The sequence below is a fragment of the Mirounga angustirostris genome, unplaced genomic scaffold, assembly GCF_029215605.1.
Source record: "Mirounga angustirostris isolate CCGP_5_RB_7025 unplaced genomic scaffold, mMirAng1.0.hap1 SCAF_3, whole genome shotgun sequence".
NCBI classification, from domain to species: domain Eukaryota; kingdom Metazoa; phylum Chordata; class Mammalia; order Carnivora; family Phocidae; genus Mirounga; species Mirounga angustirostris.
In genome coordinates this window covers 160805837-160832178 of record NW_026991711.1, presented here as the reverse complement: position 1 = coordinate 160832178, position 26342 = coordinate 160805837, and the positions used below count along the sequence as shown (strand labels likewise).

At 41.4% G+C, this 26342-nt stretch overlaps 1 protein-coding gene and 1 long non-coding RNA gene across 10 annotated transcripts in view; one reads left to right on the top strand and one right to left on the bottom strand.

Annotated features, from left to right (window-relative positions):
* Nucleotides 1-26342, bottom strand: part of SPATS2L (spermatogenesis associated serine rich 2 like) — a 165589-nt gene that overhangs the window by 30723 nt on the left and 108524 nt on the right. For 8 of the 9 annotated variants that reach the window (XM_064586883.1, XM_064586882.1, XM_064586880.1 and 5 more), the window contains 4 exons: nt 26083-26132; nt 23238-23487; nt 7444-7650; nt 5970-6105 (listed from right to left, as the gene is read on the bottom strand). In XM_064586883.1, coding sequence (XP_064442953.1) covers nt 5970-6105; nt 7444-7650; nt 23238-23487; nt 26083-26132 — 643 coding nt within the window. The remainder of the gene's footprint in view (nt 1-5969; nt 6106-7443; nt 7651-23237; nt 23488-26082; nt 26133-26342) is intronic. The other variant, XM_064586884.1, reaches the window with a different exon arrangement.
* On the top strand, nt 10060-18622 carry LOC135363910 (uncharacterized). Its single transcript, XR_010410265.1, has 3 exons — nt 10060-10190; nt 17999-18050; nt 18488-18622. It is a non-coding gene; the product is annotated as an uncharacterized LOC135363910 (long non-coding RNA).

Below are 26342 nucleotides of genomic sequence, written 5' to 3'. Positions count from 1 at the left end.
ACAAGTCAGGAAACGACAGATGTTGGCGGGGATGCGGAGAAAGGGGAACCCTCCTACACTGTTGGTGGGAATGCAAGCTGGTGCAACCACGCTGGAAAACAGTATGGAGGTTCCTCAAAAAGTTGAAAATAGAGCTACCATACGATTCAGCAAGTGCACTACTGGGTATTTACCCCAAAGATACAAATGTAGGGATCCAAAGGGGTACATGCACCCCGATGTTTATAGCAGCAATGTCCACAATAGCCAAACTGTGGAAAGAGCCAAGATGGCCATCGACAGATGAATGGATAAAGAAGATGTGGTATATATACACATGGAATATTATGCAGCCATCAAAAGGAATGAGATCTTGCCATTTGCAATGATGTGGATGGAACTGGAGGGTGTTATGCTGAGCGAAATAAGTCAATCAGAGAAAGACATGTATCATATGACCTCACTGATATGAGGAATTCTTTTTTTTTTTTTTTTTTGATATGAGGAATTCTTAATCTCAGGAAACAAACTGAGGGTTGCTGGAGTGGGTGGGGGGTGGGAGGGATGGGATGGCTGGGTGATAGACACTGGGGAGGGTATGTGCTATGGTGAGTGCTGTGAATTGTGCAAGACTGTTGAATCACAGATCTGTACCTCTGAAACAAATAATGCATTATATGTTTAAAAAAAAAGAAGAAGAAGAAGAAGATAGCAGGAGGGGAAGAATGAAGGGGGGTAAATTGGAGGGGGAGATGAACCATGAGAGACTATGGACTCTGAGAAACAAACTGAGGGTTCTAGAGCGGAGGGGGGTGGGGGGATGGGTTAGCCTGGTGATGGGTATTAAAGAGGGCACGTTCTGCATGGAGCACTGGGTGTTATACACAAACAATGAATCATGGAACACTACATCAAAAACTAACGATGTAATGTATGGTAATTAACATAACAATAAAAAATTAAAAAATTTTTAAATTAAAAAAATTAAATTTCCTGCGGCACTGATAAGAAAGCACCATCTTTCAGTCAATGTTAAGTTATTCACTAAGAGAACAAATAAAAAACTCCAAGACCACAGGAAAACTGGGCTTTTAGCATCAAATGGAAAGCTACGAATTAACCAAAAGTCAGCTAAAAGTTTGGGGAGGGCTGGGGAGAACGAACCCAGGAGGAAAGAATCCTGCTATGTGATAAACCTGCAAGGAAAGAAAAATTGTCTCATTTGGACTCGAATTGGAAGTCATTCCAAGCTGTATGTTCCAGGATTTGTACATGATTTGGGCACCCAAGGAGCAGCAGACTGGGAGTGTGGGACACAGGGCTGCCTCGCTTGTTCTGGAAGGTCCCACTGGCAATTTCCGCTTCGGGAAGCCTTCTCAGAAAAAGGACACAATGTTTAAAATGTCACAGGGATGCTTATCTGGTCGGTGTGTGGGGCCACCCTGCTGACTACCCTGGTGGTCTGTGTGGTTTTGCTTGGCTACCACTGAAGCTTCCACGGCAGACGAGAGGCCCACTTCGGAGTGAGATTTGAGGGATGCCGGAAGATAGACTTCATCTCGGAATGGCTTTTTCTGCAGCCTGAAATTCTCACTTGTAGGGTTATTCTTTTGGCTGATGGAGAGGGTCTCAACACTCTGTTAACATAAGAATTAAATATATCACTTTGGGAAGGAGAACCCACGGTCATCAGAAGGATGAGGTTATCAGTGACACAAGAATGAGTGTCAATCGTTACTAAGAAAAAAAGGAAAGTGATATGGGGACCCAGTACAAGTTTATCTTGTAGTGAGTGGTGATGTGGGGAGGAGCCCCTGGCCCACAGGGAGCACCTGTCTTTGCTGTGGGGGAGGATACTCCAAGGTGTAGAGAAAGAGGAAAGCAAGGGCTGGGGGTGTGGGGGCAAGCGGGGCCTGGAACTCCTGACCTACTCCAAATTCTGCTGAAGTAAGACCTGGCGTTGCTTCAGGAAAAAATAAACATGAGGTATAAGGACGCATGCTTGGACTGGTTTCCCTTTCCTACCTGAAAGCAAAGCAGCGTAAAAATATTGTCCCTCCCAGCCTCCATTCTCTATGACCCTGTTACCCCATCCCCAGCACAAGCTCTACCCTCTGGCTCATTACCATCTTCCATTTCCTTTAGGAGTGCTTTTAATTAGATGTTAAATTGACAATAGCGCCTCGCAATTTTTACAGCCCTGTTTTGGAATACTTCCTCCCCCAGCATAGGGCACAGCTATCAAGTATTATTCTCCTTCCTTGATGTTTTTTGAATTCAATGTTTATTGTTCATTTTAAGCCGGCACCATCAACTTGGACACACACACACACACACACACACACACTTGTGATGAGAAGCTAGACTAGTCTGCACACAAAGCAATTATATCTGGCAGCTAGGATTCCAAAGGATGAATATTTTCCAGTTGTGGTAGGGGGCCAATCATATAGGAGGGAAACCAGCTGTTTCATGTTACTTCCTGATGTGACTTTTCACACAGACACTCATGTTGCAAAATTTATTTTCTGTTAAGACCGCGTGAGAGCATCATGTCATCTTTGCTGCCCTCTCGGATCCCCAATTCTTTATGGGAAAACGAGAATGATCCATGTAATGGTCATTCAGCCTTATGTAACTGTGTCCTGGTCGCAGGCCAACTTTGAGCTACTTCATGGTCTTCTTCAGTAATTGTATTGAACAAAGCGTTCTTCACGGCCAGGCTGGCCCCAAAAGCATTGGGTTCATTTTATTCAGATGCGTGCTCACTGGGGACTGGGCATGTGCAAGCAAGTGCTTTCTCCCAGTCTCCCCAAATCATCGTTCCCGTGAATCCCAGCACGCTTTTGGAGAACTTGATCAGGCAGGATTCACCGCCTGAAGCCCGGTAGCAAAGTGAATGTTCAGAATGTCTTCCCTGAGAGTTTCTGTTTATTTCTAAGCTCCACGCAGTGCCCGTCGAAGGCTCTGGTGAGGGCGCCGCATGGCCCGAAGCAAGGACAGAGGAGCCAGAAGTGCAATGGGGCTTGTGCCCCGGGTGGGTTTAAGTCTGTCTCCGAACCATCACTCGTTTGGGAAATCTCGAGGCCTTGTCCCGCATCTTCCACATCTGCATATGCCTTACAATGTAATCCTGAGGGTCTGACTCTATTAAATGAATGACGCTGCATTCAAAATTTTCTCTAATGCCTGGAGTCCGAGATTTCACCCCCAAGAGGAAAGCTTCATTTCTGAAAACATGCAAGCTGCCTTCTTCAATTCTGTGACCCGTTATTTTTTAAGAGCAGCCCAATCCCTGAAATTCATCCATTTCTCCCCCTCAGAAAATGAGAGGAGGACTTTATCCAAGTACATCAATCATCTCGCTGGCTAGGCTGCAGGCTTGTTTGGAACAGAGAGGCAATGTTTTTCCGTTTGGCAGAAATGCCTGCTAATGGTCGATGAGAAAGAATTCCTTTTGTTTTATGTTTAAGTTAACATCTGTGTACTTACTTTGGCATCATTTTTATTAAAGGTTAGATCGGAAAGCAAGCACTGGTGTTGACGCATTTTTGTAGTAACAGCACATAGAAAATGGTTCATCTCTATTTCTTCTTCTTCCGTTTGGAGGAAAAGTGCCATTTGTTAGGAGGTGACTTTTAAACAGCAGTGCTGCCTGGCAGAGTTCATTCAGAAGCGATCCTACCCAGCAGTTTAAAACAAAATGTGACCCACAAGCCGAGAAAAGATACACAACTTCCCTGGATGCTGACTGCCCTGGCCCCACACTTCCAGGTCTTGAGGAGTGAAACACAGAGAGTCGGTTATAAATCTCAAGATGTCTCGTGACCCATGTGGTGCTCATTTTACTAAGGAAATAAAACAAAAAAAGTACTCCAAGCAGCTGGAGGAGAGGGGTAACTTGAGGTCAGTGCTACACTTAGTCAATTAGTGTGTGAGTCACTCGGAGGGAAGGGATCATACAGAGGCCCCAGAGGAGGAGTTTACTCTAAAATGCCACACAAAAGAGTAAGATAGAGTGGTCTTCTCTGAGCAGTTTACTAATGCCTCCAGAGACTAGGAAACTACGACCCCCACGAGCTGAATCTGGCCCACCCTCTCTCTGCATTTCGTGCCATAACAGAACTGAGTAGTTGCACAGAGACATGGCCGACTGTAAAGCTCAAAATATTTACTAGCTGGCGCTTTATAGATAAAGTTTGCTGACTCTGGCTCTGGAGAACAGGCCTGGAAGTTGAGTGTGCTTATATATATATATTAGGGTAATTTAAGGATAGATTTAAAAAATCATAGAACTATAAAATTTAAAAATCAGTAAAACTAATAACACCTTTTGTTTGTATAGCACCTTTATCTTCTCTAAGGACTTTCAAACATATTCCTCCAGTTTACTTTGAACAATTAGTTTATCGTCTGATCAGACAGAGAAGAGTTCCACTAAGGTGGAGATGACATGACTGGGTGGAGGGAAAATGATCCCTCACTGAATGATCAGTGATGGAGATGGTTTTCTTTCAAGTCTCTGATACATTATGCACATTGGGATCTTATATTATATGTAGCAGATGGTTTAAAATTCAAGACTTCTAGATTACGTTAAGCGTAATCCTTGGTTTTACACAATTCTATAATCTGCTAAGAAGCACATCTGTGTCAAAGAAAGGACTTGGAAAGGAAAGCTATGCAGAACACGGGATCAAATTCTAGAATCATGGAGAGCCAATGAGGTACAGAGAACACATGTGAGCCTGGGTACTGCGGATATGCTTTTCTTGTCTTTATATTTTTTCTCTTTAGCACCCTGATTTTCCTTCAGGAAACCACAGCTCTTCAACTCTCAGTCCATGGGATTCAGGTGGGGCTCACCCGACCACTAACTCTGTGGTGGGCACATGGCCCTGGCCTGGCTAGTGGGGAGACTGTCCCTCTTGCCACAGTGACCAGTTTAGGGACAGATACATGACCCAGCCCAACCAACGCGAATTAGCCCTTGGACTTTTGCTGGAACTGGTGGAGACAAAGCTCTCTCTCAGATCACAGGGACTAAGGATTATGCAAGCTGGGAGCTGCTAGGGGGTCACCTCTGCTACCACATGGGAGAGATCATACCTAAGAATGAAGCCAAGAATCAGCAGAGCCAGGGAGATTGTAGGAGAGGCTGAGAGAGGAAAGGAGGGAGAGAAGGAGAAAAGGAGAAAGGGAGGGAGGGAGAGAGAAACTGAATTCTCAGAACACAATTTGGGCTTAGAACCAAATTTGCCTAAAGGAATCTCCTGGATTTTTCATGTACATCAGCCAATAAATTATCCTTTGTCGTGAACTAGTGTGACTTGGGTTTCTGTCACATGAAACTGGAAGAGTCTTGACTGATACACTGAGAACTTTTTCTACTGACAGTAACTTAACCTTTACCAGTAGATACCTCATTTCAGTCATGCAGTACACGTGAGCAAATATACAGAGCTCAAAGAAATGTCTCCCATCAACACCAGCTGCAGAGCAGGGCAAGGCAGGACCAAAACCACACCAGTGTATCATTTCTTAATTCCCCAGTCTCAAGATACCCAAGAATGGGATTCTATCACTAAGCTTGCCTAAGATGTTTCTGAGTTTTGTTAAGGGAGTCTTTCTTATTTTATAATGATAAGGCTGGAAAATTTTTTTTTCTCAGTGGCGTTCATGATATTAGCCTTCCAGGGATTTGTCAAAAATATTATTTGTTGAGGTTGTGTTCTACATCATTCATATACTTTGGGGCCAACTTCAAACTCCAATGAATTATGTGTATCGGGTTTCTTCTTATTCAAACATTTTCCCTTCTTTTTTATTCCCAAGATATAGGCCTCTGCCTGCAGGATTTAAAAAAATTTGCTGAGGAGTTGTTCTGTGATGTTTATGTATTAAATAAACAACATTTCCCATCAGATGCTTTTACCTGTAGGAACAGCTCAAGTGCCGTCAGTTTATAGTTTCTAAGTCGAACTACTCACCAGTTGTGTAATTCAGCAAAGGCAGCTTTGATCTTCTTCACCGAACTATCCACTTCTTCCTTGATCATGACACGGTATCTCGTTAGAGATACAGTGCAGCGTTGCAAATCCTTCACCGATTTCTCAATGTTTGGGCCTAAAAGTAATGTCATGAAAAAAATGTTAAATTGAACACTTTATCTTTTTCTATCTGAGCTAAACAACAACAACAAAAGCAGCTAACTCCCCTACCCCTAATAAAAAGAGAGAGATTTATCTTTTGTTTCTCAATGAAAAAAGAAAAAAGTTCTGTCAAGAAGATGTTTCCGTGTTTACAACCCAGACTTTTAAAAAAACCCCAGCGGGTGACTGGTGCTGTGGTTTGACTAGTGGGTGCTGCAGGCGGGCCCTTCTGGGCACACGTGCCTCCCTTGTGCTTTGGAAAGGGGCTCTGATCATTATGTTCTATTACAGATGACAGTTTCTTAGAATCTGATTACGTCTGAAGACCATTCGTGCTGCTGGCTCTCACCACTCTGTGTGGTTAAAAGCCAGCAGGGCTTTTGGAGGAGGAAAAGGACATGGGGATTGGGAGAGGTACAAATGAGCTCTGGAGGGGAGGGAGCCGGGTATGCTGGCTCTGGTTCCCATCAGTCCCGAGCCAGGCCTGTAATTAGAGCGGCAGCCCTCAGAGCTGCTCGAGGGCTGCCAATCTCGCCTGGTTTCCTGAAACCGTCACCAAGGTACACGGGTAGGGCAGAGCAAATGGGCAAATTGTACCGATCCCAACAAGGCCACGTTTCTTAGAAGAAAGAACTCTCCCTCAAGAGAAGTAAGAAGGTCTATCAAACCAAAGCCAAGGAAATCAGATACAACTGAGGCTGAATCAGAAGAATATCATTTCATCTTCTGGGAATCAGAAAGGAAGTGATTAAACCTTTCGTGTTTAATACCAGTTATGTGTAAAGTATAACAAAGTCCAAAATGCAATAAAATACAATAAAAACACAGTGTGTCAATGATAAAATCCTCTTTTGGGGTTATACTGTCTGCAAGTTCTAACACAGAACTGAATTTACATGAGGAAGGTCATATCAGCCTCTAGATTCATCTTCATTCAGTGCAAGTTAAGAACGTGTGTGCCAGGGAAACATTCGGCAGTCACATTACCAAAAGGGCTCCCGCATTAACGTTTGCTTCATAAAATATGAAGGTAGAAAGGATTCATGGTGCAAATCTATCCATGCCTACGAAGAGAAGAATGACCACAGAGGGGCAGAGAAAGGGGATGTAATTCCTCTTAAACATCTGAGACCTTCGATGAACATGGGAGGAATCACATCTACTTTTTAAACTATGTGGGTCACAGAAAGAAATGCAATTGCATGGGCATCTCTCTGCACTAAGCAGCATCCTTTGGAAAATTCTTTCATTCTGGCACTTCTCTGAGTGTGCAAAATGTGTTGAGTCATTTGTGCAAAAGAAATCACTTTACCTCTTTTCTTTGCCAACTCATCTGGCTTTATTTCAAGATGAGCTGCAGGGGTATTGGACTTAACAGGAGATGTTTTTGCCTTAGGCTTGCTTGGGTTACAAGGCTGCTCAGCTGACCACTGTAGGCCATCTGACCTCTCTGGTGTTCCATGTATAGGTTTGGGATTCCCATCTAAGGATAGTTTCTGTTGCAGTGGTCTGTTGCCTTCTGTAAGAAAACACCAAATAATGACTGTGAAGTGATAAACTAAAAACAGTGATGAGAAAGTGATGGGGGAATGCCAAGATTTTTGTTTTTGTTTACATGTTGGCAATAATGCCCTGTTGCAAACAGTGAGGAGACTGCTTTAAAAGAATCTCTAGAAGATTTGAGGATATCCTAGAAATACCGCCTTGAGCTGGGAGTTGGAAGACCTGGGTGGGCGTTTCGGCTCTGGTAATTACTCATACGGTGGCCCTGGGCAAGCCACTTAACATCTCGGAGCCTTGGTTTCCTCACTCGTAATGAAGGTTATTAGGAGATGAAGAGGTTTTTGGGTTTTTTTCCCCTCATTCAGTAAAGGTGTAAGCATCTTTAAGTAGGATTTCATATTGAGGCTATAAAAATGCAGGCTTCCTATCTCCAAGTGCTACATTAATGTCTTGTGGTATTTTATTCTGAATTAATGAAGGCAGAAGAGTGATTGGAGATAGGGCAAGAATGAAGTGACAACAGGTACTATAATCATTTCACTTAATTTATGGAGGGATTAAATCGGGAAACATAATATCTCTACCATATTTAAAATCTAGGGAGTCAAATTGTCTCTAGAGCTTTAATAGATGTGGCAATAAATTAGCAGCACATTGCTCTCAGCATCTTTTAAAGGTAGGGTTCTATTTAGTTATTGCTGGAGTGAATTAAATGGCATCTTAGTGGCCGGAAAAGGAAATGTATCACCCTTAACATCTTACTCACAACCAGAGAGAGCTTTGGGTATAAAAAAAGTGAAGCCAGAGTGCTTTTGAAGGCCAGGTTCTTGGAGAAAGCTGAGTGTAGTAGAGAGAGTGCAGGTATGGATCCAGGAGACCCATGTTCTGAGCTTCCCTGTGTCCTGGATGAGCCTGTAGGAATGACTCCACTTCTCTGGTTGACTATGGCTCACACTCAAACAGAGCACAGCACAACCTCTATGAATCCCAGCCCCTTTGTGCCCTGTCTCACTTCTCTCTACTCCAATGGCACCTCATAAAAACTTACTGCATTATATTTTAACACAGGGCTATGTGTCTGCCCCTCATCCCTGCCTTGAGGAGGCTAGGACTCCCTTGAAGTCTAATACTGAAATCAGATTCATTTTTGAAGCCCTAGTACTTGGGTCTGGCTCAATAGCTACCTGTAAAATTGTGACTGAATTAAAGTACCCTTAAAATGATTTCATAGGAAAAAGACACAACAAAACAAAGAACCTTTCCTAACACTTGCCACAAACATTTGGAGACTATACTTGGAAGGTGCAAAAGACTATCATCTGGGTCGTAGTCAGTTTGATTTTAGACATTTAAGAGAAGTGTAAATTTTACTTTGGTTGAATCCATCATTCATAACTTATATATCAAGAAAGCACAGGGTGCCTGGGTGGCTGTCAGTTGAACGTCTGACTCAGGTCATAATCTCAGGGTCATGAGATTGAGCCCTGCATCAGGCTCCATGCTCAGCGGGGAGTCTGCTTGAATTCTCTCTCTCCCTCTCCCCCTGCCCCTCCCTGCCATGGTCTCGCTCTCTAAAATAAATAAATAAATCTTAAAAAAAAAAAAAAAGCACAGCATCCATCTTATGGGCTGAATGATGAGTACTCTCTAAAGGGCAATTACAATACACAATGAAATACTCAACAAAGGTAGTGAACAAATTAAGTACTGAAAATAGCATTTCCTCCAGTGGTGAAACAGATTTAAATGGTAGTATGCAATTTTATCTTTAAGTATACTAAAGTGGAATTTCAGTGTAGGGCAGTGGTTATCAAGGTTTATTGTACTTGAGTTCTCCCTTAGTACTTGTTACAAATGCAAATTTCCAGAAAACACCTTCAGGGATTTTGATTCAGCAGTGGGCCCAGGATTCTACTTGCCAGGTGATTCTGTTGAGGTGAAGATGGATGGCACCACCCACCTAAAGAAACTCTACTGCATATGAGGAAAAACTAATTTTCTGATGAGTCTGTAAATGTTTTGTTAAAATAGTGATTAAGTGCAGGCTGGCTCCAACTCACTCCCTCTCTAAATCTTAGTGAAGATTCAGCCTTGATGAAATATTATAAATTGAGAATCTAAAATATAGCTCATTGTGCCCAGTGTAGTAAATTAGTCTTATTCTTGAAAATAAGGGGATTTATATTATAGCCTAATGGAAATAATGACCTTAGAATGAAGGGAAAGCATTATTCTGTTGGATGCATAAGAATTTTAAATGGAAGGCAAGCATGCAAATGAGCATGGGTTCATTAACCTAGAGCTGAAAATATTTTATTTGTGTCTCAGACAACTGGTATGTGGGTTACTGGTTCATTTCATCATTCATCCAACAAAAATTCATTGAGAAATATGAATAGCAGGTTTTTTTTTAGGGGCCTGAAAAGCTGTCTTATTGGTAGAAATCACTGAACACTGGAAAGATCTGAAATTCTCAAAGATGGTTTGGATATATTTGCACATTGGCTGTCTCCAAATATAGTAAAACTCTGGAGCTCTTTCAGATGAAAGCTGGTGGTAAGTTATTCAGCTATAACAGAATTAGGTTCATCTTAACCACAGATCCTGATGTTTCTAGCAACAGAATAATGGGGGTTCTTTCCTGGATACTGTGATTTCCCTCTAACATTATGGCCAGAAGTACCATCAGTTCTCTATCTTTCTGGAATCTACTTATAAACTTCAACAGACTGTAGCTGACTCAGAGTTGATTCCTATCTCTGTTCAATAAGGTAGCCACTAGCTCTAAGTGGTTATTCAACATTTGAAATGTGGCTTGACTAAATTGAGATGTGCTGTAAGGGTAAAATACACACTGAGATTTGAAGCCTTAGTCCAAAAAAAAAAAAAAAAAAAGAATTAAAAATATTACTTCGACAATTTAAAAAATATTGATATGTCAAAATAATGATATTTTGTGTATATTAAGTTAGATAAAATATATTACCCAATCTAAATTCACCTGTTTCTTTTTACTTTTTTAATGTGGCTACTAGAGATTTTATTTATTTATTTATTTTGCTACTAGAAATTTAAAAATTACATATGTAGCTCACATTATATTTCTATTGGGTAACACTAATATAAAGCAGAAGGAGCATGAGATTATTGATCTAAAATCTGCCATCACTACTAATTTATATTCTAGACTAAGAGAGTTCTGATTTTAGTGAAACCTTAAAATATCCTCTGCGATTTCTACATGAGAAAAGTGGTGACAGAGTGATGTAGGTCTTGTTCATCACTGTATGCTTGGTGCCTAGTAAGTACATGATGAACACTGAATGAATGAATGAATGAATGAGCATTATTCTGGTACTTTCCATGTCTGGGGCCCTTCTAGTTATAGGGAGCCTAGTTTGATATGAATCTCTGGCTGTGTCTTTATCCAATATTCATCAAATACTTGAATCAAAGTAGTTACATCTTGGAAAGAAAAGTTATCTCTGGAAACACCCAATCTGCCCAGATCTCAATAAATATTATATATATTTTCATCTAATCCTAAAAATGGCTCCTAGAAGCTTATATGTTTTTGAATTTAACTATTACCTGAGCCTTCCCTTTATTAAAAATACTTACCAAATCCCAACATAGATGGTATACATCTTCCTGAGTATCATTCTGATTTCTGATTCAATCTAACTCAACAGATACATATGGAGTGCCTGGTATGTGCAAGCCCTGGTTTATTCATGGGAGATAAATGGGACATAGTCTCCCTGCCCTTAACAACTAATATGTAAAATGTGAAAAAGTAACATAAGACCATAACAGTAAATCTGAGTTCACCTTTCCCCACTGAATTATGTTGGCACCTTTGCTGAAAATCAATTGACTATTATGTGTGTTCTATTTTTGGACTACATTCTATTCCACTCATGTAGTTGTCTATCCTCACCCCTAACACCACACTGTGTTCTTTACTGTAACTATTTAATGAGTTTTAATATCAGGTAATATATGTCCTCCAACTTTGCTCTTCTTTGTCAAGATTGTTTGGGCTAACTTAGGTCCTTTGCATTTCAATGTAAATTTAAGAATCAGCCTATTTCTACAAAAACAATCAGTGTATTTCTACAAAAAATCTGATGGGAGTTTGATTGGGCTTGAGTTGAATCTATAAGTCAATCTGGAGATATTTAGTATCTTAACAATATTGCATCTTTTGATCTTTGAACATGATACATCATGCCATTTATTTAACTTTTCTTTAATTGGTCTCAGCATTGTTTTATAGTTCTTAGTGTCTTGTGCATCTTTCGTTAAATTTATTCCTGGGTATTTTAGATATCTTAGGCTACTGAATATAATATTTTTAAAAACTTCATTTCCCAATTGTTGGCTGCAAAAATACAACTGATTTTTTATATATTGAACTTTATACTTACTTACCTTGCTAATTTCCTTATTAGTTTTTTTTTTTTTGTCTTTTATAGGTTTCTTAAAATTTTCTATATAGGCAATAATGACATCTGTAAATGCAGTTTAGTGTCTTTCTTTCCGGTCTTTCCTTGCCTTATTAAACTGGTTAGGAACCCTAGTACAATGCAGAATAGGTGTCCCTGCATTGTTCTTGATCTTAGGGAAACTGTATCCAATATTTATTATTAAATATGATCTTAACTGTGGAGCAGATTTTTCATATGTTTATTAGGAAATTCTCTTATATTCCTAGTTTTCTGGGACTTTTTATTATTTTGCCAAGTGATTTTATTTTGTCTCACTTATTGAGATGATCATATTGTTTTTCTCCTTTATTTTAATAATATAGCAAACTACATTAATCGGTTTTTACGTTAAGCCAATGTTGCATTCTTGGGAAAAAGCACACTTGATCATAGTGTATTACCTTTTTTATATATTGCTTACTTCAACTTGCTAATATTTTGTTGAAGATTTTGCTTCTTCACTCATGAACAATATTGTTCTGCTTCTAATGACTAATCTTTCTCTTCATTATAGGTCACATTTGATTGCTTCTTGTGTGGATTTATTTTACACAACAAAACATAAACTGTGGTGGTTGTTTTTTGTTAACATTACCAAAGAAAACAAATCTTCCTCTTGGGAGAAATATAGGACTAGGTTTCAAAGATTTTCATAATATATGTACAGTCATGTATGTGTTCAGACTTGAAAGTTTCTGAAAACTCTTTTTTCTTGTTAGATTTTACTCTTCAGTGAAGCTTTATGTATTTATAAGTAGACGGAAGGAAGTATACTCGGAATTCAAATCTAAGTTTAAGAAATGTGTTACATATAAGAGTAGGTCTAAAAAAATTATTTTAACCCATTGAGTTAAGATCCTACTATACACCGTAAAGCACAGCTCCTGTACACAGTAAAGCAGTTGTCTGATGATGATTAACACAGTATTATAAAGTAGTTCTACTTAGAAAAAACTGAAAAAGAAACAAAGTATAATTTTGTTATCAAATTATGCCTAAAATTGCTAATGTCTATGTTACTGAAAGCATGTTACATTCACTTAAAAGTAATTAAGTCAATATGTTAGTGTTTTATGGTAACTGTTAATAATAATAATAGTTCTTTGATCATAATCTTAGTGTTCTTAAATATTCACAAAAAGAGATATGCAAATGGAAAAGAAACATCTTAAAGTGTTCCATCACCCTACTAATCAGTTTTACAAATAAAAACAATGAGATTAGTACAATCTTTCTGGACTGCAATATATTAAGAATTTCAAAAATAATCATACTCTCTGAACCCCAAAATTCCATTTCTAAGAAAATACACCAAGGAAATCATTATAGTTGTTTATAAAGATTTATATATAAGAAATGTTCACTACAGCATTATTTACAAGAGCAAACAAATGGAAACAATCCACATGGACAAAAGTTTGGGAATAAAAAGAAGTATGTCAAATTCATAAGAACACAATGTGGCCATTAAAATCATGTTTTTAAAGAAATGAGATAATGTTTATCATGTCATGTTAAGTAAAAAGAATACAAAAGTTCACATACTAAATAATATTTGTTTTTAAAAATCCTATATATCTGTGCAGTTAAGAAATTCTGAAATGAAATTTAACAGTGGTTGTTTCAGGGAGGTAGGATTTTTTTTCCCCTTAAACCTTCAGTTTTCAAAAAAAAATTTTTTTTTTAAAGATTTTATTTGTTTGACGGAGAGAGACACAGCGAGAGAGGGAACACAAATGGGGAGTGGGAGAGGGAGAAGCAGGCTTCCCGCTGAGCAGGGAGCCCGATGCAGGGCTCGATCCCAGGACCCTGGGATCATGACCTGAGCTGAAGGCAGACGCTTAATGACTGAGCCACCCAGGCGCCCCTCAAATTTCTTCATTAGTATTTTCTTCTAAAACCAGAAATACAAAATTCATAATTGTCTTTAAAAAGTAGCACAGTGACTTCACAAAATTTAACCTACACTTCTTTACATATTCTATCACTAATACTTCCATGGAGAAAGGCTTGTTTGTCCGAGCGCCTCTCATGTCCAGTTACTGTTTTAGGCACCAGAACTACAAGGGTGATCAAAGGCAGATGTGCTCTCAGTCTTTCCAGAACTTGCTGGGTATTAGGAAGACATATAAATCAAACTGCCACACAAACAAATGTAGAATTGCAGCTGTGATAAGTGTTATGAAAGAAAAGTGCACAGTGTTCTGAAGTCTGTCACTGGCGTAGCTGACTTCATACAAGTAATTCCCCAGCCAACACCTCTGTTCACCCGAAAGCCTGTGAACTAACCAGGTTAAGGAGGCAGCAAAGTGCAGGCCAGGCAGAGATGGCTTTGGGGGCAGGAGGGGGCACTGTGTGCCAGTTATCAAGTTACTGTCTCTTAGCTCAAATCTCCCCTTCTTTGCCTCACTTTGTGGTGCTGGAGCTGGTCCCTGTAAATGATTCTCTTTTGCCGGCCAGCGGGATGTTGGCTTTATCAGGGGAGGGCGATAACGTGACCATGCGTGCTAAGAGGGCAGGCATACTCTTCTCTTCCAGGTCTGGTTCTTTATTATGCTTATTCGTCACAGGAGCTCCGGGCGGCACTCCTGCCGCGTTCTCCGTGTCCCGTGGCTCTGAGCAGGGCCAGTCTCCCTACACCCTCTGGCAGTGGTACCGTTCTACAGAACAGCCCGGTCCAGGCTCTGCAAGTTTTTGTTGTTGTTGTTTTGCCACCATAAGGCTGCATGTTCCTCTGATGGCCATATACCTTTGATGGGAGGAGAATCTCAGTGTTAGATTGGAGGGCTCTCTTTATTGTCCAACCTTCCTAGAGATAGTAACTACTCTCTTGCGTGTCTAGATCCCTTTTAGTAATTAACCACCTCCTGGTATTTCTAGTGTTTTAGTAATTCTCTGTATTACTTTCCTCCCATTCAAATAAACCATGTGGGTTCTGTCTCCAGACTTGAACCTGACTGATACCCACAGCCAGCATGAGGGACTGAGAGGGGACCAGGATGGCTGGAGTAGAGACAGCAAGAAAGAGTAGGCCATACAGTGAGGCTGGAACTGGAACAGGGGCCAGACCATGCTGAGCCTACAGGCCATGGTGAGACTTTTGGTTTTTATCTTAAGAGTTCAGAGTTGTGGTTTTGAAAAGATTTCGGGATACAGAATGACTTAGAGGGGAACAATGTAAATGCTAGGAGATTAATCAGTGAACCCGTATAGCAACACAGGCAAGAAAGGATAATGGCTTTGGTGGGAAGGCACAGGTAGAAACACAGTGAGACTGGATGGATTCTAGGAATATCTGGAAAAGAAAATCGACAGGACTTGTTGATGGATTGGATGTGGGAGTTGAGAGAGGAGAAGATGTCAGGACTGATGCCTAGATTTCTGGCTTGCACATCAAATAGATAGTACACTAGGATCATGAGCACTTTAAGAAAGTGGAGCCTGGGAGGGAGATCATGAGTTTGCTTTAAGCATGTCGTTGAAGACTTTGAACTGTTAAAGTGAAAATGTCAAGCAAGAGCCTGGAAAACAGAGTTGCCTGGACTGGGAAGATGAATTTGTGAGCCAGCTTATATAATTAAAACTCGGGCATGGTTGAAATGATCTAAGAAGATGGTACGGTTTTATATGAGAAAGGGCTTGGAACCAACCAAGCCTTGACGAACTTCCCTGGTTAACAGCCAAGTAGAGAAGAGTGACCCTCAAAGGAAACAGAGGAACAATGAAGATGGAGGGAAAATCAGGAGAGTGTCATGTCATAGGCACCAAAAAGAAGAGACAGAGTAATTAAGGATAGAGTGATCAACAGCACTAAATGTTGCAGAAAGAAAAAAAGACAAAGGATTGCAAAGTGTCTGCTAGATTCAATACATGGAGGCCACTGATTAACTTAGTGGGAGCAACGTCTTTGGAGTGATGGGGCTGTAAGCCATAATGAATAGGTTGATAAGTGAGAGACAGAGGTGAAGAAATGGAGAGAGTGAGTAAAGATAATTCTTTCAGATGTTACAGAATAATGGTCTAGTGATGAAGCCCCAAGAAAACTCTTCACATGACTGTGATGGTGCCCCTGGATTTGCATGTTCCATCATTCTTCTGTCGCTGCTCGACAGGGGAATGAACAAAGTCAGAGGAACCCGTAACTTTGAAACAGAGACCCAAACAGACAGGTTTATTTCAAAGACATAGTATCAGTCAGTTCTGCCTTTTCATAACTTCTTTATCAAAGACAGATGGACTTTATTATTTCAAGTCCTATGAAACTTGATCAGTTCAGTGGGTATAAGGCTGGTAATTTTCAGATTGGAAAGAAACCTTTTAGTTTTATTTACATGACTTTTCAAGGTCTCATATGTCATTAATACCTCTCCAGGCTTATTTATATTAAAAGATAATAGATAATAGGGGTACCTGCATAGCTCAGTCGGTTAAGCGTCTGCCTTCGGCTCAGGTCATGATCCCAGGGTCCTGGGATCGAGTTCTGCATCGGGCTCCCTGCTCGGCGGGGAGCCTGCTTCTCCCTCTCCCTCTGCCCCTCCCTCCTGTCATGCTCTCTCTGTCTCTCTCTCTCAGATAAATAAACTCTTTTAAAAAAAGAGAATAGATAATAAAGTCAATGAGTTAAGTTGTCGGTGACACAGGTGGGCAGGTTCCCTTCATTTGTTTCACTGACTTATTTCACTACAAAACAGTCTCAATTCTCATTGCATTTTGATAGAGCCGTTTAAATCTTTGTTCAAAAATTAAAAAAAATTTTTTTTTGGAAGGTCTTTTGTTCTTTGCAAGGAGTGCATTCCATTTAATTAAGTCTGTCTGTAACGGAAATCACCTAACAAGGTACGGGTGGGAAGTTACAAAGATATCAGCTCTTCAGAGATGAGTAGTTTTGTGTTTCTGCTGCAGGCTTGCAGCAAAAGTCTCTTTCAAATGAGAAGGAGAACGGAGACAGCTCTGGATTTCACTCTACCCACGTGACAGAAAAATACCCCAGGGGTTCTGCATTTCCTGTGCCCGGGTGTCACTACATCCTGTGTGTGTCTCTGTCTCTTTCTGCTTTATCATTACCCAGAGAAAGGAAGCAGAGTCCCCAGTCATGGAAGCTGCACTCGCAGGCCTCCCCTAGCTACCTGAGCAGTTCAGACACTGGGAGCTGAGGGGGAGACTGAACAACACACAACTAGACCCAAGAGCTGACGCTAAGTATTCAGATGCTAAAATGATAATTAAGGAGGAGTGATAATCACGATAAACGTGCTTTAAAATGTAAACTTCCAAAACGCATGTTCTTATAACAGTACAAAATAAGATCAGCTGTAGAGATTAAAAAAGTGTGGTATCTTTAATTTAAAAAAATAGTAAAAACCTATGGTTACAACTCTGCAAGGGTTTCAGCTCAAGTCCTTAATTAAGGTTTAAATAAAACATGGGCTGCTCAGGCCACTGCAAGCTGGCGTGTGAGACCCTGCTTCGGGGCATCTGGGCCTCGGCCCCAGCGTCTCCTCTTCAGTCACTCACCCACCACTGCGGCCTTATCTCGTGCCGCTGTGCACACCCTCCCTCCCTGCCCTGGTCTCTCTCCTACTCACGGTCTTCACAACATTTATTATAATCCAGAATTCTCTTGGTAACTTGGTTCTGTTCTGGTCGATTTTGTATCTCCTCTCACCTTCAAAAACGTACACAAACTCCATGAGGGCAGAGACTGTGTTGCCTTGTTTACTTCCTCTAGAAGAATTCCTGGCATGTGTCAGGATGCTTAAAAATGTTCACTAAGTAGATAAATGATTTGAGGGTTTACTCCGCGCCAGATGCTGTGCTAATCACTTACTGCTTACCACGGTCTTGTAAAGTGGAGTTATATTTTCTGTTTTGCAGGTGAGGACACTGAGACGCAGAGTGGTTAACTTGTCGAGGGTCACACACCCTAGTAAGTGACGAGGCCAAGACTTGAATCCAAACATCCCTAATGCTAAAGCCTGGTTCTTCACTACAATATTATATTGCTTCCATTTGAGAGCTGGTCCTGCTGAAATCCCAGAATATACACATTTGGCTTTACTATTAAAGTTCTAGGCAAGCTGCTTTCATCTTGTTGATCTTTTCTAATCCTCTGGTCCAATATAGGGCTTAGAGAAGCAGGGGAGATAATCTTGAGGCTAGGACCAACAGCAGCATAAAAAAAATCTGTTTGGAAATCCTATAGGGAACCTCACATCATAAAAATACTGTGAAATAGTCTGGTGAGGTGTGTGTGTGTATGTGTGTGTGTGTGTGTGTGTGTGTGTGTTTAACAATCAGCACAAATGAGAGACAAGCAGCCAACATTCTAAAATAACAGGACACTTTCTCTCACATTTGGTTCAGTTCACTCTGAGAATGAGAAGCGGAATGAGAAGCAGTTCTGTGCCAGGCCCATGCCAAAACAGAGAATCCGTATTGTCAAGGCAAAATGACGGGGCTGTTCCTGTTCTATGATACAGAGCAGATCGTGAAGTCCGGTTTGTGGAGGTCAGTGAACACAGCATGGAGCCTTCTGTTTGAGACAGGTAACAAGTAACAGAAGAGCTGGCTTCCCAGGATGCTTCACCAAATGAGGGGACATAAAGGAAGCCTGCTGGCTAGCAAGAGGAGCTGTAGCTGACGAAAGCCCCGCCCCAAGGTTTATCTCAATGGAGCCAGTTGGTGGCCCATAATCCTGCTCCTTTCCTATTCAATGGGAATTGTGTCCAGTGGGAGGAAGACAACACAGAAATCTGAATTCCTGTTTGGGCCTACACTGTGATAAACACCTAAATATTTCAGCAATCGGAGCCTTAGGAAAAGTAGAGCAGGACGAATACTTAGGAAAGTTGAACCCTAAAGTCATAATGTGCTTTAGACATTTAGATGGGCCTCAGGATTAAACATGATCCGTGGCATTACTTTTGGTAAAAATAAATCTTAATCTACTCCTTGTCTGACTTTGTACTTGGATGCAGAATGATCTTGATTGGATTATGTAAAAGATCTAATTTGAGCTGTTATTAAAAATTCTGAAATACAGAAAAAACTACTCCATGGCTTAAAGGAGTAATTTTGTACTAAGTTTAAATCAAACTCCCAAACTTCTAAGCTCCGGGCTGACAGGCAGCATTGTCCCACTCGTCAGTGCTATATTTACAGCCTGAAACGATGATGCTTTTGGTGGTGAGTTTTCATGTAGGAAGTCACACTAACACCCCTGAACCACCTGCATATATCTTAAAGCTAACTTCTCCCCTACCAGAAAATGATTCTGTTTAAAACTTTTTAAAAAGAGAGATCTTGAATGTCAAGGTGTTATAAAAAGATAAAACACACGTTGCACATGTTCACAGCCTGCTGCCCAGCTGGGCATTCGGGGCAAGCTTCCTTGAGCCAGTTTCATTATTGGAAAGATTGATAAATGCTCCACTGCAAGCAGACTGGAGATTTCTTTTACGCTCATACTTCGAACTCACTCAAGTACAGAATATCATTATATGGCTTTGTTATGATTCCTTTTTCCTAATTTTTCAATTATACATCTTTTAGGAGTCAGGGAGCCCATGGTTTCAGCAGCAACTCCCCAATGCATGCATTAAATTGCACAGATCTGAGTCAGGCTTTGGCAAAGTGGTAAGAGTTACCCCAGGGGTGTGGGTTCTCTTCTTGTCCTCTCAACCCGGGGTGCGGGCATGCTTTGGCTTCCTCAGCAATTCAGTGAGGGGATGGGGTTAAAGGATCAATGCCATGCTTTCTAGTTCCACGGCTCTGCTCAAAATGGGGTGCAGGATGTCCAAGACCTAACACTCATCTGTGAGATAGCTGTTAGAGGCCTCGGGACTGCCAATGGATCAGACAGGCATTTCAAAGCCATTTCCCAGTTTGGGCATCACCTTCCTGGTAAATTTTCACTATCTTCTGGAAGGAAAACCTAACTAGTTACAAACTCATTTTTAAATGTATGATCATAACACGTGAGCCGCTGATGAAGTTAATGGTCAACCAGGAGGACTCCCTTCCTTTTGCAAAAATATCTAATGACCTTCCATATCATCATTTATTCTTTAACAGGAAAATTGATGTAAGGCATGGATTTGTACCGAACCAGCAACATTCACAAATAATACCGACGTACTTCAATGCCTTCGTGCTGAACGTAACAAAACCAAAAGGATCCTGGGATGGCTCTTTGTGCAATAAAGGAGGCTTCACAGAAAGTTTCATGGTAGAACTGACAAAAGCCTCCTTGTACAGAGAACTCCTCTAGTGGGTACTTAACTTTCAAGACAGCTAGCCACTGTGAAGTGAAGCGCTTCAATATTGAATTTGTTCTAACGTCATATACTTGATAGAGTTACCGAAATTGTTTTAGAAAGAAGGTATAAATTATAAGTAAATGAACGAATATACGTGCTAGGCTTTTAGTCTATGATTGATATCAAAACGGCAACTTGAGTAATTAGATTTTGAAAGTAATTCATGTGAATGCAATAACAAGCAAGGTTGGGAATCTGCCACTCGATTATTTAATTTTTTTCTCCTGCCCTTACTATAGATCAAAATATTCTCAAAATTGTAGGCATGGTAAAAATTGAATTTAAAAAATCCTGGGAAATTTAGATTCTAAATGGAAATAAGCTCTTTCTGTTGTTTGTCTGTTTGCTTTTGAGGAAGCACCGTGCACTAGGGGTCATGTGAATTACTGCACTCACTACCAGTCGAGTTGGTAGGTAATGTGTTTGTGGAAGAAAATCAGTGCTTGGTGAGCAAGCTAAAAACTTACTAGCGTGTTGTACAGCATGTGAGTTATTTAACGCTTCCCCACGGGAGCCCTGGTTTGGTACACGTCACCATGAGATGGTCTGTTTGCATTTGTCTCTTCTGCCGGGCTGAATTCTTCCTAGGCAGGGCCCCTCTTGCTCATTTTTGGCTGATCAGAGGACAGCGTTGCCTCACAGGCTGCAGACTTGCAGTACACGAGGTTGTGGAGTCCGGTCCTTTCTACTTCTTTTTAACCCTCCAAATCCCTTCTTCCGCCTCAAGGCTATGGGTCCTTCAATTACCGTGACTCCCATGAACCCTCCCTGGATCACTCATGGATGTAGCACCTCTCTTCCCCAAACTGTCAACTCAGCCTTCTCTTCGAGAATAACAGAAAGCGATTCCTGCAGGGCCTCAACCATACCATATCCTTCTGTGAATTTACTGTGGCTTTAACAGCACAGTGGTTAGCATGTAAGAGGAGCTTAGAGAGTCACTGAGTCGATCAGGGCGGGATTTTATAACTAAAAGAAGGACTGCAGGAAGACATGTATCATATGATCTCACTGATATGAGGAATTCTTAATCGCAGGAAACAAACTGAGTGTTGTTGGAGTGGGGGGTGGGGTGGGAGGGATGGGGTGACTGGGTGATAGACACTGGGGAGGGTATGTGCTCTGGTAAGCGCTGTGAATTGTGCAAGACTGTTGAATCTCAGATCTGTACCTCTGAAACAAATAATGCAATATATGTTAAGAAAAAAAAAGAAGAAGAAGGTAGTGGGAGGGGAAGAATGAAGCGGGGGAGATCGGAGTGGTAGACGAACCATGAGAGATGATGGACTCTGAAAAACAAACAGGGTTCTAGAGGGGAGGGGGGTGGGAGGATGGGTTAGCCTGGTGGTGGGTATTGAGGAGGGCACATTCTGCATGGAGCACTGGGTGTTATGCACAAACAATGAATCATGGAACACTTCATCTAAAACTAATGATGTAATGTATGGGGATTAACATAAGAATAAAAAAAAAGTCAAAAAAAAAAAAAAGAAGGACTGCAGGAATTACTGGGTGGTGTGGTCCTCGCTAGGGGATCTGCCAGGCATTTTGAATTAGGAGGCATTTGTTAAAAATTTGTGTGTGGGGTGGAGAGGCCTACACCCATAGTTAGGTGACTTAAAATCACAGGAATCCTGCACAACAAAGAATCGCCCTGTGTCCTGAACTTTCTCAGGTCCTCTTGGATGCTTTACATATAAACACAAAGTATTTTTTGTACAATTCTCCTATGGAGTTCCAGGATTTAATACGGGGTGAATTAAGAAAAGACTGTACTTCATGGTGTTCAGAACTGACCAAAAGCTTTGCAGCATTTGGAAAACTGCACAGCCAATGACTCGTGCGGTCACGGTATCTGACTTGACAACCAGCGTCCCTGCATCAGCCTGCATTTGTAGTAGCCACTTTCAGAGTGATTCTAGGTCTATATACAAACAGGCTTATTTCTTTCTTGCTTCACGCATCAAATATATAAAAAAAAACAGTGTCCACAATATCCTGTTGACCATTGTTTTCTTTTAAGTGCAAAGTGATTCATTTTAAGTGGGTGTGAATATCTGACCATTTTATAAGGTTTTCTAGTTTAGTTGTTCCAGATTTCTTATATTTTTTGCTTTACTGAAATTCTGTTTCTAGATAGACTATATTTTCTCTGATTTTTATTTTAGGATTTGTTATAAAAGTGGAGCATTCGCTTAGATAGTGTTGAGACAACTGTCTAGTACATTCTGGTGCAGTTTTCTTATTTTACAGAAAGGAAATGGGACACTAGAGATGAAATGATGCACCCAAGGTCATACAATTTGATTAAAAAGTAGCCTTTTGTAGGTTAAGATATAGCTCTAGTACAAATAATTAACATTCCAGATGCTAACACCCTGGAAGATTATGTTCTGTCACATAATACAAAATACCAGGAGTTTAAATAATCTGATCTACCCTTTAATAACATTTGCTGTTACCACAAATTATTCCTCCCTTACCCCAGCAAAGGTGTCTTGAAAGAAAATTTCTTTTAACTGGGATTTCTGTTTCCCTGATGATCCTAATACACACTAGAACTATGTTCTTTGGACAGAATTATCTTCTTAGTGCGGGGCTATGCTGAGCTTTCTCCTTCTGCCCCGTGACATCCCCCCGACCCTGTTCCTGTGGGAAGATGTTTGAGTCCTTGTTGGAAGGAAGACCTTTCTCTTCCAACAGCATCAGTAGCGGCCGCCACCGTCTCCGTGGGTTCCCTTCTGCCTCCTTCTCTTCTGTGTCTTCCTAAGCAACTTTATGTAAGAATTACTGACCTGTGACCCCACGGAGTGCCTTCGCAGGTTCCTCGAGTATCGAGATTTTTTTCTCCCGAGGGATAAGGGCCGGCTTTTCGCTGGCAGAATCTGTGGACGAGCTGTCTTTCTCACAGCCGTTCACGTGGCCGTCTTCCATCTGGGGTGGTGGTGGAGGCTGCAAGGGCCCTGCTTCGGGCCTCTCTGCCTTGTCCTTAGCATCTTTGTTGCCTTGATGCTGCTTGGACTTGCTTCTCTTTCTTTTGTTGTTCTAGAATGAGAAACAAATGAGAAGTTGACATCATTCAGCTCAGGCCCTTGAGATAGAAGATGAACCTGAGAGATCAAAATAAAGTGTGTTATCTTACTTGTTTTCTGGGGCAAAACACCTACATCTTTATTGACCACCCACATGTAAGTAAGTATCTTTTTTCTCACAGTAAGTTGTGTAAACTTTTACCTCGTGAACACAGTAAACAAAAGAATTTCCCTTAAAAGGGAAAAACAGCAGGGAATGGCTTAAAAGCTGAAATGTTATTTGAGCAAACTGAAGCCCTACATGTATGAGGGGTAATATATAGTCTTGTGAGAACTGCTTTGAAAGAACTTGAATTCAGATATTGTGTCGCTGGAGAAGAGCTCACGTTTCTTAAAGAGGTGATGGGGGGGGGCGCCGGGGGGAGGCAAGGAGGACTCTAGGGTTCTGCTCCTCTGAGGGAGGACAGGGGCTTGAGTAGGAGAATCAGTACGAGAAAGGCCACGAGGCCTGGCGAAATGAGGAAGTAGAAGGCAGGCCCCAAAGTCGAGGATGGGTCTCTGAGACAGGCACCGATCCACCAGGAGATGCCTGGCATCGCTGCCTCTGCGCGCAGAGCGCAAGGTAGCCACAGGACATATACTCATCCCCGGGAATACGTCAGCTGGAGGACACTGCTGCCACAAAGTCATGCCAAACTGATGTGCGCGCCCCTGGATTTGGACTGTGCAGCTGAAATCCCGGATCTCTCAGCTGCTGGTCAAACAGCATTACCAGGCTTCACTTCATTCCCTTGGAAGTAGCACAACCCTGCATTTTAGACCATTAAAATTTTTCTGGACTCCGATGATCACAATTTGGCCAGGGGTTTACTGTACCTCTCCTACAGTGCCCTAGTGGTCCATACATAATAATATATAGGAAATTAAGATGTTCCCAATTATGTTGTATGCTTTCCTTGACTTTGGTTCTGTACGCACAGGGTGCTCCGTGTAGTTAACATTCAGGATGGTGCAGGCCTGAGCCATCAGCCCAGACCCTGTCCCGCCCACTGCAGCAGGGAGTTCCCGCTGAACGGCAGCCCGGCTTTGTTCTCCAAGACGTTTGAAAAGAAAAAAACAGTAAAAGGAAACTGTTTTCTCTTAATTCTCCTCCCCACTCCCTTTCTTCCCCTTTGCAACCACAATCACTCCCCGGAGGCGCGCTCCTTGAGCTGAGAGAAGCCATTCACAGGGCGAAGGGAAGGGCTGACGGCCCAGATTCCCACACAGGCTCTGTGTCTGCTGGGCTGGGGAGACCATTTTCTCAATGAACCTCTAAGATGGGGACTCAGTAGCGAGTTGGGTCCACAGCTGCTGTCTGATCCTTTACTCACATCAGAGAAACTTGATAACCAAACCACACATCTGAAATTTTTCCACGGACGTGTAAATATTGCCTTTCCATCACCTGCGAATCATCTTCTGGCACAGACGTCAGGGAAGCCACGAGTTGAGCTAAGCAGAGATTGTCAAAGAGGGTGACTCACAACGGTAAAAAAAAAAAAAAAAAAAAAAAAAAAATCTGGTAATTCTTCCTATTCCCATGAAATTCGGGTGCGAAAGAAAGAGGAAGGGTAATTTCAGTCATCTCAGGATTTTATGAAAGTGATGCTGCTTTCTGTTTGCTTAAAACCTGTTTGGCAGGCCTGTGATCTCCCTTCGGTGGGGAAGGCGGGACTGGCCTATCATATTGTGGGATGCCCAGAACACAAGGCCCGGCTGGGAAATAATGGGGATGGGTGGAGCAGTTACTTTGAAAGGAGAATCAGACTTTTTGTGACAGTCATCAAACAGGTTGCAGGCGGCGAACAAAGGTGGTGCCCCTTGTTGGAGCTAGTGCGCTCTACAGATGCTCACAAGATCAGGCAGGCACAGGCTGGACACAGAAGGCCACAGGGTTCACAGGCACACCTCACGTGCGCCCAGAAGCCCAACTCCTTGTGACTGGCCAAGAAAGCAAAATGATTCGAATCGGGCAGAGTCAAATCTCCTTCTCTCTGTTCTCAAAGAGCGGTTTGCCAGGATTGTCAAGAAGGAAAAACAGGTCCCTGACTTACTATGACTTTAAGGTATTTTCTTTTCTTCTTCCTTTGTTAAAGATCGAATGTAGAACTCGGCAAAAAAAAAAAAAAAAGAAAAAGAAATGTATCTCAGGGCAGCCTTGGACAGATTCTTTCAGTTGGAAGAACATGGGAAAATATATTTAGAGCTTTTCAAGTATCTCTAAAACACTCCCTAATTTTTTCCTTTGTGCTACAGAATATGTTCAGGCAAGTTAATGTCTTGAATCCTTTGAATTCCCCGGCTGGGCTCCCCTTAATACTTGAAAAAAGAAAAACTCAGGGACTTCTAAGGCACACCTGGTGGTTCAAAACAGTCGAACAGAAAACAAGGGCATTACTAGTAAGGCTGGCTGGTAATTGAAGAGAGCCTTGAATTTGCAAGCCCTCTGTGTATACATATCAACATATATGGAAGAGGCATAAAATTGGCAACCTTGTTTAAATGGTAACATTCATGAAGGTTTTGATTGGAGATGTTATTAATTTACAATCGATATTCATCTTACCTTCTTTTTCCCCGTCATATTCCATTCTTTTAGAACTTGGACTGCACTGCCTAGACAAAGACAAAGAATCTTCAACACGTATTCATGTAATAAAACACCACACAGAATTTATCGCTGCCTTTCCATCCTGGCAGCGATTTTTTTTTTTTTTTTTTTGCTTTTTCATTTGTTTTGATACATCCTACCTTAATAAAAATGCCAGTTTCATTTTTTATTTCCAGATTTTCATTTAATTCACTGCATGATCTTGGTTTTATCAA